This window comes from Bos grunniens, chromosome 6 (genome assembly GCF_055505025.1).
Source record: "Bos grunniens cultivar Pamir isolate PY7600 chromosome 6, Bosgru_T2T1.0, whole genome shotgun sequence".
Classification (NCBI taxonomy): domain Eukaryota; kingdom Metazoa; phylum Chordata; class Mammalia; order Artiodactyla; family Bovidae; genus Bos; species Bos grunniens.
Genome location: NC_141170.1, coordinates 22,925,509 through 22,937,848, shown reverse-complemented (window position 1 = coordinate 22,937,848; position 12,340 = coordinate 22,925,509). Strand labels below are relative to the sequence as shown.

Genomic DNA, 12,340 nt, shown 5'->3' with positions numbered 1-12,340 from the left:
TTTAGAGGATGAATATATCTTTGAATTATGACAACTCTGACCAATTCTGGAAACCAGCTGGAGAAAGGGGAACAAAGATTCTGAGGCAGTGGAATGGTTAGGTGCTCATGCTCAAGAGCTATACACAGGGGTGAATTCTGGCTCTGACATAGCCGTGTCACTTTGTGCAAAGTCACTTGACTTCAAGCTTCTGCTTGAATCTGGGCACATAACGGTGACGAGGCGGTACAGTGATAAGACCCAGATCTCATCTCAGCCTCAGCCTCCTTCCCACCTAGTCATTAATTAGGCCTCCTCATGCATTATGTGCACTTAATCATCCCAATATTACCCCAACACTTCTACACAGTAGGAATGATTAGCTCCTTATAACAGACAAGACAATTGGGTAGCAAGAGGTGAAATAACTTGTCCAAAGTTACACAGCTCGTATACAGCGCCTATGTTTTTCTGACCCAGAGTCCAGTCCTGATGTTTACATTTAACAAGCAACCTTCAGGATCTGCGCCCCTCCGCCAGGCTTCCCTTCTGGCTCAGCTGGTAAAGAATCCACCTGCAATGTGGGAGACCTGGGTTCGATCCCTGGATTGGAAAGATACCCTGGAGAAGGGAAAGGCTATTCATTCCAGTATTCTGGCCTGGAGAATTCCATGGATTATATAGTCCATGGGATCCCAAAGAGTTGGACATAACTAAGCAACTTTCATTTCATTTCACTTCAGCACTCCCCAGGTTAACAGCTGAATATGTTCTATTCCTATTCAGGAAATTAACACTGAATAGTCATTGGAAGGACTGTTGCTGAAACTGAAGCTCCAATGCTTTGGCCACCTGACGCAAAGAGCCAACTCATTGGAAAAGACTATGACACTAGGAAAAATCGAAGGCAAAAGGAGAAGCGGCAGCAGAGGACAAGATGGTTAGATAGCATCACTGATTCAATGGGTTTCCCTAGTAGTTCAGCTGGTAAAGAATCCACCTGCAATGCAGGAAACCCCAGTTCGATTCCTGGGTCAGGAAGTTCCCCTGGAGAAAGCATAGGCTACCCACTCCAGTATTCTTGAGCTTCCCTGGTGGCTCAGACCATAAAGAATCTGCCTGCAAGGCAGGAGACCTGTGTTCAATCCCTTGGTTGGGAAGATCCCCTGGAGGAGGGCATGGCAACCCACTCCAGTATTCTTTCCAGGAAAATCTCCATGGACAAAGAAGCCTGGCAGGCTACAGTTCATGGGGTCAAAAAGAGTCGGACATGACTGAGCGACCAAGCACAGCATACCACTAACTCAATGGACATGAATTTGAGCAAACTCCAAGAGATGGTGGAGGACAGGAGAGCCTGGCGTGCTGCAGTCTATGGGTTCGCAAAGAGTCAGACAGGACTGAGTGATTGAACAACAACAATGCTCTACTCCTAATGTTTATACTTTCTAACTCCTGAGTTCCATTCTGATACCAAGAGAGTTGTCTCTGGCTACATAAGTCAGTCATATTTCCTTTAAACCTAAGCATTTGTTTTTTATAAATAGTATATTATTCAAATAAAATTGAATAACCTAAATGTATAGAAACTAAAACATGAAGGAGCCCCCACCTTGAATCTCACTCAAGGAACCCCCACCCTGAATCTCATTGCTAAGACAATATTGTTGTTAGCAATTTGTTGCTCATTTTCCAGACTTTTTTCCATGCATTCATTATCATACACACATACCATAAAAACCATTAAAATTTTTGTTTTTGTCATCTTTAACAGAGTATTCTGCAACTTGCTTTTCTCAACTAGTATATCTTAGACATATTTTCATAGCAATATATATAGATTTTCCAGTTCTTTGAATGACTGCATAGTATCCAATTCTATGTATATACTCTAATTTAATTACAGTATCATCAACTGATGAGCATTTAGATTTACTACCATTTTCACATTATGAACAATGCTTCAGGGTTTAATCTCACATATACCTATCTTTGCACACTGGTGCTACTATTTCAGTAGGGCATAGTCCTAAAAAGTAAAATTGCTGATAGAAGACTTCTAAACGTTTACAAATACTGGCAAATTTCCCTGCCTGCAAAATGAATGAACCAATTTATAAATTACCAACTATCTTATCACAAGTAAACTTTTAACTTGGATTCAAAGGAATTAAAAGAAATCCTTTCAAATAACAGAAATGTATATATTACTTACACTTTTTATATAAATTTAATCAAATAACTTATTTTTAATTTCCTAGACTAAGTTTGTCTACAGAATATTTTTTCCTAAGTAATTGATTATTATTCTCAGGTCAAACAATTATATGACTTTTTCAAGTTGGGGACAAGTATATCAAAAAGAGAGTTGGAAATGTTCGTAACTGATCTATAACAATAGGAATGAAAAGATTAGCAAATATAAATCATGTTTTATTATTTCTTAAGGAGAGAAAACATTTGATAGCAGTTAATAACTCAGGTTCTAGAGTCAGACCAACCCAATCGTTCATTCAACATATACTTCCTGAGCATCTACTATGTTTCAAGCTCTGTTATAGGTGTTAAGATTTGGAGGTGAAGGTAAACGAGACAAAGAAGACCCCTCTGCTCTCATGCAGTTTACATTAGGGTTATGGAGATAAAATAAATCGATTAATTATCAGAACAATTTCAAAAAGTGATAATCAAATAGAGAATTGTGAGACACTACTGGGAAGGTGGGGTAGGATTGCTTCACACCTGATACCAAGGCAAGGCCTCTCCGGGGAGGTGACGCATGGGATGAGGCCAGGCAAGACATGGGGAAGACAAAGGGCAAAACTGCTAGTATAGAAACACACTCGGCCCGTTCAGGGAAGGGAAAGGTGGCGAGTGGGCGAGACTGGGGCATGCAGTGTTAGGACAGGATTGGGTGAGCAGTCAGGTAGGGCTTTTAGGCCACTGGGAAATGCTTTCTACTCTAAGCCATCAGATTGTCTTAAGAGCAAGAGTGGCATGATCTATTCTACATTTCAAGAGACCATTCTGGCTAATATACTCCTCATCACTGATTAACTGTGTGTCCTTGGACAAGCTACATTTCCTTTCTCAGCTTCAGTTTCCTCATTTATAAACTTGAGATAATAGTATCTATGACATGGAGTTGATATAAGGGTTAAATAATGAATGGAAAGCATTTTGCACAGTATCTAGCACATAAAAATGTTCACTAAATGTTTCCAACTAAATCGCTTTTACCTCATTAAGATTACACTGAACAGAACTAAGCATAATTCACTATCACCAATTATTCAACACAATAACTAAAAATATCCTTTTAAATGAGTCTTGATTCAAATTCTCTAACACCGAGAGGCTGGATATTTCCATATTGAGTCAACACTCAGCACTTTCCTCTTACTGGATCCTATAATACAGCCCTGAGTTATATGTGTTTGTATACACTCCTCACTATCACACACAAGATTATCCATCCTTGTGTTACCTCCAGAGCACATAATGCTCAAAACATGGTATACAGGGTAGCCAGAGCAGGATGGTGGGTAGGTGAGTGGAGGGATTACCAGATAGGGAGGATAAAAGAGAAGACTCTTGAGAGTCCCTTGGACTCCAAGAAGATCAAACCAGTCAATTCTACAGGAAATCAAGCCTGAATATTCATTGGAAGGACTGATGCTAAAGCTGAAGCTCCAATACTTTGGCCACACGATGCAAAGAGCCAATTCATTGGAAAAGATTCTGATGGAAAAGACTGAAGGCAAAAGGAGAAGCAGGCAGCAGAATATGAGATGGTTAGATAACACCTCCAACTCAATGGACACGAATCTGAGCCGGAGACAGTGGAAGACAGAAGAAGCTGGCATGCTACAGTTCATGGGGTCGCAGAGTCAGACAGGACGCAGCAACTTAACAACAACAATGAAAATAAAATAAAATAAAAATCATGAGGGCAAAAGAAGAGAATGTTTCAAATTGAAATATTCAAAATAATAACGTTTTAGGACTTTCCTGGTGGTCCAGGAAAGTCTGCCTGGACCTGCCAATGCAAGGGACAGAGGTTTGATCCCTCATCCAGGCAGATTCCACACGCCACAGGGCAACTAAGCCCATGTGTCACAACTACTGAAGCCTGTGGGCTCTAGGGCCCATGCTCCACAATGAGAGAAGCCACTACAATGAGAAGCCCTCACACAGCGACTAGAGAGTAGCCCCACTCACCTTAACTAGAGAAAGCCCACGTGCAGCGACGAAAACCCAATGCAGCCAATAAATACATTTTTAAAAAAATAATGGTTTTAAATCATGAGCATATAAAATGGATAACTGATCATTTCTTGCCATGTTTATTATTCTGTTTATGCATTTACATAGTACCAGACTTCATGATGAAACCCTAACAGAAGACACAGTCCAACTGTAAGGACTTACTGCCTTCTAATCTTGCTTCCTCTCTACTGAAGATATTTAGCAACACTTTGAAACACGAAAGAGGTACTTCTCATATTTACCAAGCTACAGAAGAATTATGAGAAATAGAAACAAAATTGTGAAACCTGATGTGTTTGACCTTTGCTTTTCCTATGCGCTCAGACCTCTAAGTGTGACATCAAGAAAATTCATGCGTAGAATTCCCCTTTCTAGACTTTGAAACAAGGATCCCCAATAGCTGTGGCAACATTCGTTCAGTGATCTTGCATCTAAATATGTGAATGATTTCTACACACTTAAAAGGCAGGAATAGAGATGCAGATGTAGAAAACGGACATGTGGACATGGAGAGAGTGGGTTGAATTGAGAGATTAGGCTTGACATAAACATATCACCCATGTGTAAAATAGATAGCTGGTGGGAAGCTGCTGTATAGTATATGGAGCTCAGCTCGATACTCTGTGGTGACCTAGAGGGGTGAGATGCTGGGGCAGGAGGTGGGTGGAAGGAGGGGAGGAGGGGGAAGGGGTTGCAAGGAAAGGGAGGTCCAAGAGGGAGGGGTTATATGCATACATATAGCTCACTCACTTTGTTGTACAGCAGAAACATACAACACTGTAAAGCAAGAATACCCCAATTTTTTTTAAAAAAGGGGGGGTATAATGAATGAAAAGTGACCTTATATCCAAATATAGAGGACCATAGAAATTTGAAAAGTTACTAATTAAATAAAATTGGTAAAAGAACAACTAGGTTCAGAATTTAATCCTTTAATGGAAACTGTTCTGTAATATACAAAATACTTTTGTATGCATTGTCTTATTTTTGATCCCCACAAATCTCTTAAGGAAACACAGTTAAAAAAAAAAGAAAGAAAGAAAGAAGGAAAACACAGTAGATTATGCCTGCAGTTTATAGACATAAATACTGACAGAATGAGAAGATGATTTATCCCATCTCTAACCAATAAGTAGCAAAACTGGAACTCTAACCCAGGCCTTGTTAGTGTACATTCTGCTACCCCAAACTAATGCAATTTGGCAAACAGGGAAATTTGTTAAAACTAAATTTATTTCTATTTAAAAAGAGAAAGAAGAGCCAACTATGTTTTAAGTTGCAAATAGCATTATACTAAAATTCCTCCTGAACTATTATAAATCCTTTCAAGCAGTACAATAATCCCTTTATATAAGGATAATGCCTCCCCATGATTAAAATACTGCACACTCCCTAACTGCAGATACTAACAACAACAAAGCTCTCTTCTCTTGATACATATATGCCAGACTCTGTCCTACATTGTCCACACACACTGACTTCAATTTTTACAGCAGTCTTATGAGGTAGGTATTATTATTATGACCATCATCGTCATCATTATTCAGATGGAAAAAAGTGAAGCATAAAGAGGTTGTCACTTGTCTGTGACCATTTGGCTAGGAAATTGGTTCAGCAACTTTCAGCTGCAATATTATGCTGCCTCTGGAAACAGAAGCCTCTTTATCCCAACCTCTGCCTTATCAGATTCAACCAATGATAACGGAAAATCTTTAGTGAGATTCAGTTCAGTTCATTCTCTCAGTCCTGTCCAACTCTTTGTGACCCCATGAACAGCAGCACGCCAGGCTTTAACCCGTCCATCACCAACTCCTGGGTTAAAATTGTGTTAGTGAGGTTGTGTACAATAATATAAATTTACTATTATTATAGTGTATAGTAATAGTAAAAATTGTGTTAGTGAGATTAACACAATTTAAACCCTTTCCATGCCTGCTGATGCAATACCAATCTTGCTGACCTGTGATTACAGTTTATCAAAGTGCTGGAGAACTCACATATAAAGTACCTAACAGAGAACCTAGCACAAAGTAGGCAGTTAACAATTACTGAGAGTCTATAGTGTGTCTGGCAATATTCTAAATGCTTTTCTCTACATATGCACTTCACAAATGTTAGCATGGTTCTCTTTTTGTGCTACATGCTATGTATATGCTCAGTTGCTCAGTCGTGTCCAGTTCTTTGCGACCCCATGAACTGTAGCCCGCCAGGCTCCTCTGTCCATGGGACTTCCCAGGCAAGAATAGAGGAGTGGGTTGCCATTTCCTCTCCCAGGGGATCTTCCCAATCCAGGATCAAACCTGCAGCTCCTGCATTGGCAGGTGGATTCTTTACCACTGAGTGACCTGGGGTGAATCAAAAGCTGTTTCTTTGGAAATTAAGCTAGGCAATGGAAAAAATTCTTTTCATGAAGGCAAGGACTGTTATATCAATGGGAATAAACAGCTGTTGTATTTGGGTTGTTAGGGACTACTGTTGCCCCGGCCTTTGATGAGACCCAGATGCACATGAGAAAGTATGAAACGAAGTATCAGAGAGGAGACTGAGGTCATAAGCTGGACTCCCCACCTACAGAGATTTCCTCTCCAGGAAAAGTAAAACTTAAAGCACAAATATGTTAGAAGTTTGATGGATTTTCCAAATCAATTCTGGGAATTTTAAATAAGTTACCTCTGTAAGCTCTTTTAAAAATTATGTGTTCTCGACATTTTTAAAGTAAAAAAAAAAAAAAAACAACTTTATTTAAAGGAACTATAAACACAAAACTTCTCAGAAATCCACATATTACACAGAACAAGGTACAACAGCCTTCTTTGCTGAAACTACAGTTTGGAGAAATTGGGTTTCACAATAAAACTAACCCACTCATTTATTCAAGAATTGATTAAGAACTACCTTGTGTACTTCATGTTAAATGAAGTAGAAAATCTCCCTTCCCACTATGGAAAGTACCACTCTTTAAAATGTCAATGACTACTTATTTTTTTAACTTTTTATTCTATGATGGAGTATAGCTGATTAACCATGTTGTGATAGCTTCAGATGGAAAACAAAGGGACTCAGCCATACATATACATGTATCCATTCTTCCCCAATCTCCCCTCCCATGCAGGCTGCCACCTAACATCAATGACTACTTCTAACTTGCCACAGTGATTAGTTCAAACGACACCAAAATGGTCATATAAAGCATTATGACATTGATTTGGGGGAAATTTATATACATATATATGAAATTAAATTCAAATTCATAAATATATATATTTATGAAATTAAAAGCGAGTTCTTTCATAAAGGTAAACCTATTCTGCATCAGTGGACCTCAGAGTAAGTCTGAAGATGCAGGATGTCTGCTCCATCTAGTAAATTATCCAAATAGATCCATATCTTTCTCCTCCTTAATGTTCTTCAAATTCCTAGTTGATTAATATATTACATCGAAACAAGAAAGATGTAGAACTACTTACAGTAACAGAGAGGGGGAAAGGTGGGAGGCAGTAAACACACAACTAAGGCGGAGATCTGGGTCTCATTGTACATTCCACAGCAATGTGAATGATATTGATTTTCAGATTAGCTGCTCTTTTTTATTATTCATACCTCCTTTTCCCTCTATTAGTGAAGAGAACTTAACTGTCTGCGTACTTGCTTGATTCCACTGAGAGGCCTGAATCACCACTTGGAAATATCCATCATTCCTTTAAGATAAGTCTCTACTAAAAGCCTGCAGCAAAGTGATAATGCACTAACCTGTCTCCGGTTAATGGCAAAATAATGGTGGCTTGAGAAGAAAACACAATGAAAGATAATCTCATTTGAGGGCTGCAAAACAAGAAAAGAGGCAGTTAAAACATTTTTAAAAGAAATATTGATATAATACAGACGTATAGCTAGGGAATCTCATTTAAAATCAGTCTCACTGAACAGTCCAGTCTTCTTTTAAATGGAACCCCTAAGTAGATACATGAACTCTGCTCAACATTACCATTATCACATAAGTCATTCTAGATTTAGTCAGTGCTGCTCAGCACTCAGGCACTCCTCTCTGACCCACAGGGCCACTTTAGGAAGAAATTACCTAGAAAGATAAATCCCAGGCCAGTGGAAAGTTTTCTTTCTTTCTTTCTTTTTTTTTTTTTTTGTAGAAAGCTCTTTCTTTGGCCTTCTACCTCATCTCCTTCAAGGAGGCCAATCCCTTCAGAATGATTATCATAGCAAGTTTAGGGCTGGAGACAAGCAGGTTTGATTTAATTACCACAACTATGAGAGGAGTTCATACAAGTTATCCTGAGGTAGGATTACTTAAGGAGTGTCAAGGACAATGTGAAAGAGAAGAACAAATCACATTTTGATTAGACATGTTCAGTTCTCTAAGTCTTTAGCATCATACTTCCGATTGGCAACAACTGCCCTAGTTAGCTACACCTTTTAAGCTCTAAGCCTTGATCTCACAGAATGATTCCTGTTTCAAAGACACCCTATGCAATGTTTCTTAAGATCTGAACCTGAAGCTGTAACACTCAGCTCTATAAACTGAAGAGCAGAATGATGCCCAAGGGTTACACATATTTGAAAAGTCATTCACTTCAGTAGTCACCCTTTACTCATTTCCTACAATATATTATGGGTTAGCAACTGAACAACTAAACTTGTGCCAGAGAACTGTTTACTATAGAATTCCAATTTGTAAACCAGACCAAATAAGAGCCCTACTTCTTGGAAATGTACTGAAATGACCCACTGCGTTTGATCAAAATCTATGAGACACTCTGCACACTCTTGGATTAAATCAGAAAATTTATCAACAACTCTCTCTCCTGCCTTTGACACTTAACGATATAGAGCCTCATTTACTTTTCTTTCCTAGACAAGCTTACCTTAGACCCTGTCCAGAAATGAGTGTTATACTTGGCTTCTTAAACAGGAGACTGATGACTGAACATGGACAAGCATACATTTTTATAGGGATAAGCTTACTGCTGCCAATAACTGAAAGCAAGGATTTCCTAGGCCTCTACAGATTGTTTGAAGTTACTTGCAACATGACTTTCAAAATGTTTTGATCATCCAAGCCTGTTTTAAAGAAAACATTTGGGCTAACACGACTGAAAGAAGCAATATTTAATGATACAGCTCCTTTTCATGTCCTTTCCATTATCTTGATAAACTTGCATTTCCTCGTTGCATTTTTTCTTCTTTAAAAAGAAAAAAAAAAAAAAAGAGGAGGAGGAAAAAAGCCTCAAAAGCCTAGTGTCCTAGGGTCACTTTTAAATAAGAAAGCCACTAATTTCTGGTTACCTCTAAATAAGAGAGTAAGCTGGCTATCATAGCAGTTATGCTTTTTATAGGAGACAAACCAATCTTTCCTAGTAAGGCTTATTGCATATATAGAACAGTTAAATTTTAAACCAGCCACACACCCACACATTGTGTAAACACAAGTCATTTCTTTAAAGGCACACACACACAAGTGCCTTTTCTGGTAGTGGGTTATTAACACATGCTCATTTGAAGTTTACCAACACTTTTTTTTCTTAATGAGGACCTCAATAATGCTAAGAATTGTGTGGAATGGCAAATATATTATGGGTATTATTAGCATAAACTTTTAAAGTGATAAATTATGAGAAAGCATAAATGAAATTCAAAACAGATGAAAACTCAGAAAGGAAAAGACATTTGGAATCATGTCTGAAGATAGTTCCCCAGAGCCTGAGCCAAGTTTCTGGGATCCAGATGAAATAAGGCCTCAACAACTGAAGGGCTGTCCTAATAACAGCATGTGTGTGATAAGACCTTGAGGCACTTAAAAATCAACACTTCAGTAAAGGCTTTCCTTGCAAATGGTTTCCAAAAAAGGATACCCCATCTAGCCTTTGGTCTACTTGCCTCCAACTCAAAGTCCCCTGCTTAGGAAAGAAAAGTAGGAGAAATACCTTACAAATCTCTCTGTAAGTTGCTGGACAAAATTGTAAATTTCAATCCAGTTATTTGCCACACTCCCAGACCTGAAAAAGAAAATTGAACGAATCAGAAAAACAACACATTTACAGGGGTGTAAGCTGACCTCTTCTTCAAGCCAAGTTAACAGTATTAGCAACTGAAAGGTAGGTGCTACAAGAACCTAGGAAATCTACCCATCTTCAAGGATCACCTGCCTGCTAATTGTCTGGAGTAAGATCCCAGCTCTTCAAATAAACACAGCCTTCCTTAGAAGGAAATGCAATCCACAGTTGAGTACGTTAACTTTAGACTGCCAAGCTACAATGAAAGTGCTGTGCTCAGGGTAAAACCCGGCAAACTTTAGCCAGCGTGAGGCGTTGAGGACTGGGGGACTCAGAAGGAGTCTTATGTGGGTCCCAGGGTCGCAGAAGGTTACCCCAAGTGACCGCACTCCCATTTCCTAAGAAACCCCGCCACTGGCCAGCAGTGACTGCCCATCTCCCTAGAGAGCCTAGCAGCTCGGGGCTCCTCCTATTACCCCGCAGCCCGCACAGATCCGAAAGCGCTCGCCTTTCGGACAGAGATAGCAACAGGGCGCCCATCACCGGAGTTACCCCTCACCCCTCCCCAGGTCACACAGACATCTCAGCCTCCCCCCACCACAGCTCACCACCCAGGGCCACTCTCCCCAGGAGACCCTGGATCCCTTTTCCCGCACTCACTTGTCTAAGACGAAGTAGAGATCAAAGGCTCCGTGGCAGGAGGGCTGCTCCTGGGCGCTCAGCAGCCCCCCGGGACCGCTGAGAGCGAGCAGCCACAGCCCAGGGACCAGCCAGCGCCCGGGACAGCGGGCCGGGGAGAGCCCCGCCACCATCCTGCGGCCGGGGGTCTGCGGCTCCCTCCTGCTCGCAGCCCCCCTCGGCTCGGCTAGACTCCACTCGGGGGCGACGCTAGGGTGGTGGGAGTGACCAGGGACGCACCCTGAGGTGGGGGATAGCGAGTCCCTTAGGGCGCCGGCGCCTGGGTCAGCGGGACCCACTGACTGACAGAGGGAGGGAGACAGGGAAGGAGGGAGGTCCTAGGAGGACAAAGGGAGACTCCGCCGCCGCCGCAGCTGCCGCCGGAACTCTTGACGAATCCCCGTGGAAGAGCGATCCGGCCCTCCCCCTCCCGATTCCGGAGAGTTCCTGCAGATGACCGGGGCCCGCGGCGACTGCTCGCAGAAGTTCCTCCGCCGCGTTGGGTCGAGCCTCCAGCCTCCGCTACGGAGCTCGGGTCCTCCAGGAGGGCCGCCCGGGACGCGGCCGCCGCCGCGTACACTTAAAAACGGAGGACCGCTCGGTTCGGGTTCCCCGCCTCCGCCGGGCACTGCAAACTTTTCTTCCTCGTACTCGGCTCTGGCACCGCGCGGCGGCCGGGCGGTCCTCTTTAGGGGAGGAGGCCGGGCGGCTCCGGAGAAGCCACTCGCAGCCAAGGCCAGAACCGCAATCCGGCCGGGTCTCCGCGGTGGCAGTGTGCGCCCGAGGGCGGGGCCTGAGCCGAGCCACACACGCACACTTGTGGGTTCGTGCCGAGCCGAGATGACTAAGGCTTGCCAGCTTTTGGAAAGGAGAGAAGTAGTTTAGAAAAACAGATGTCCTCTAGAAACTAAACAACCCCCCTTCCTGTACCCTGCAGACTCGGCCTGTTGCAGCAGCTGTGCAGAGCAGCCCGTGGCGAGGTTGGGAGACTGAGGTCTAGCGGTCTCGAGAAAGGGCATGACCCCCTCTCTCTGCCTCACCCCCATTATCACAAGCGCACTTGCTGCTCTGGTATCTAAAGAAGGCAACTTCCTCTTTTTTTTTTTTAAATAAACCTACTTCATTGTTTCATCTCACAGACTAGAAACTTCTCTGTGTGGGGTGTTGGGGGGAGTAAGGGTGGGAAACTCTTCAGGAGTGAACAGTTGTACCTCAAAACATTGCATCCCACTGACATTGATCTCAAGCTCCAGATATTAAGAATTTCATCTCGGAGCAAACTTGCACAGGAGCGAGAGTTTGCATGCATTTTGGATTCTCTGCTTACCCATTCTGCACTCAACCTCTCCTCTCTGCCCCCACCGCAACCTGCCTTCCCCCGGTGGAAACTGGCTTTTAGAGACTAACCA

At 42.1% G+C, this 12,340-nt stretch overlaps 1 protein-coding gene across 1 annotated transcript in view; it reads right to left on the bottom strand.

Annotated features, from left to right (window-relative positions):
• Window positions 1-11,705, bottom strand: part of ANTXR2 (ANTXR cell adhesion molecule 2) — a 176,382-nt gene extending 164,677 nt beyond the window's left edge. Inside the window, exons 1-3 of the mRNA XM_086407575.1 lie at window positions 10,914-11,705; window positions 10,185-10,256; window positions 7,999-8,070 (exon numbers count right to left, since the gene is read on the bottom strand). Coding sequence (XP_086263701.1) covers window positions 7,999-8,070; window positions 10,185-10,256; window positions 10,914-11,065 — 296 coding nt within the window. The 5' untranslated portion in view covers window positions 11,066-11,705. The remainder of the gene's footprint in view (window positions 1-7,998; window positions 8,071-10,184; window positions 10,257-10,913) is intronic.
• Between the last annotated feature and the right edge of the window lie 635 nt (window positions 11,706-12,340).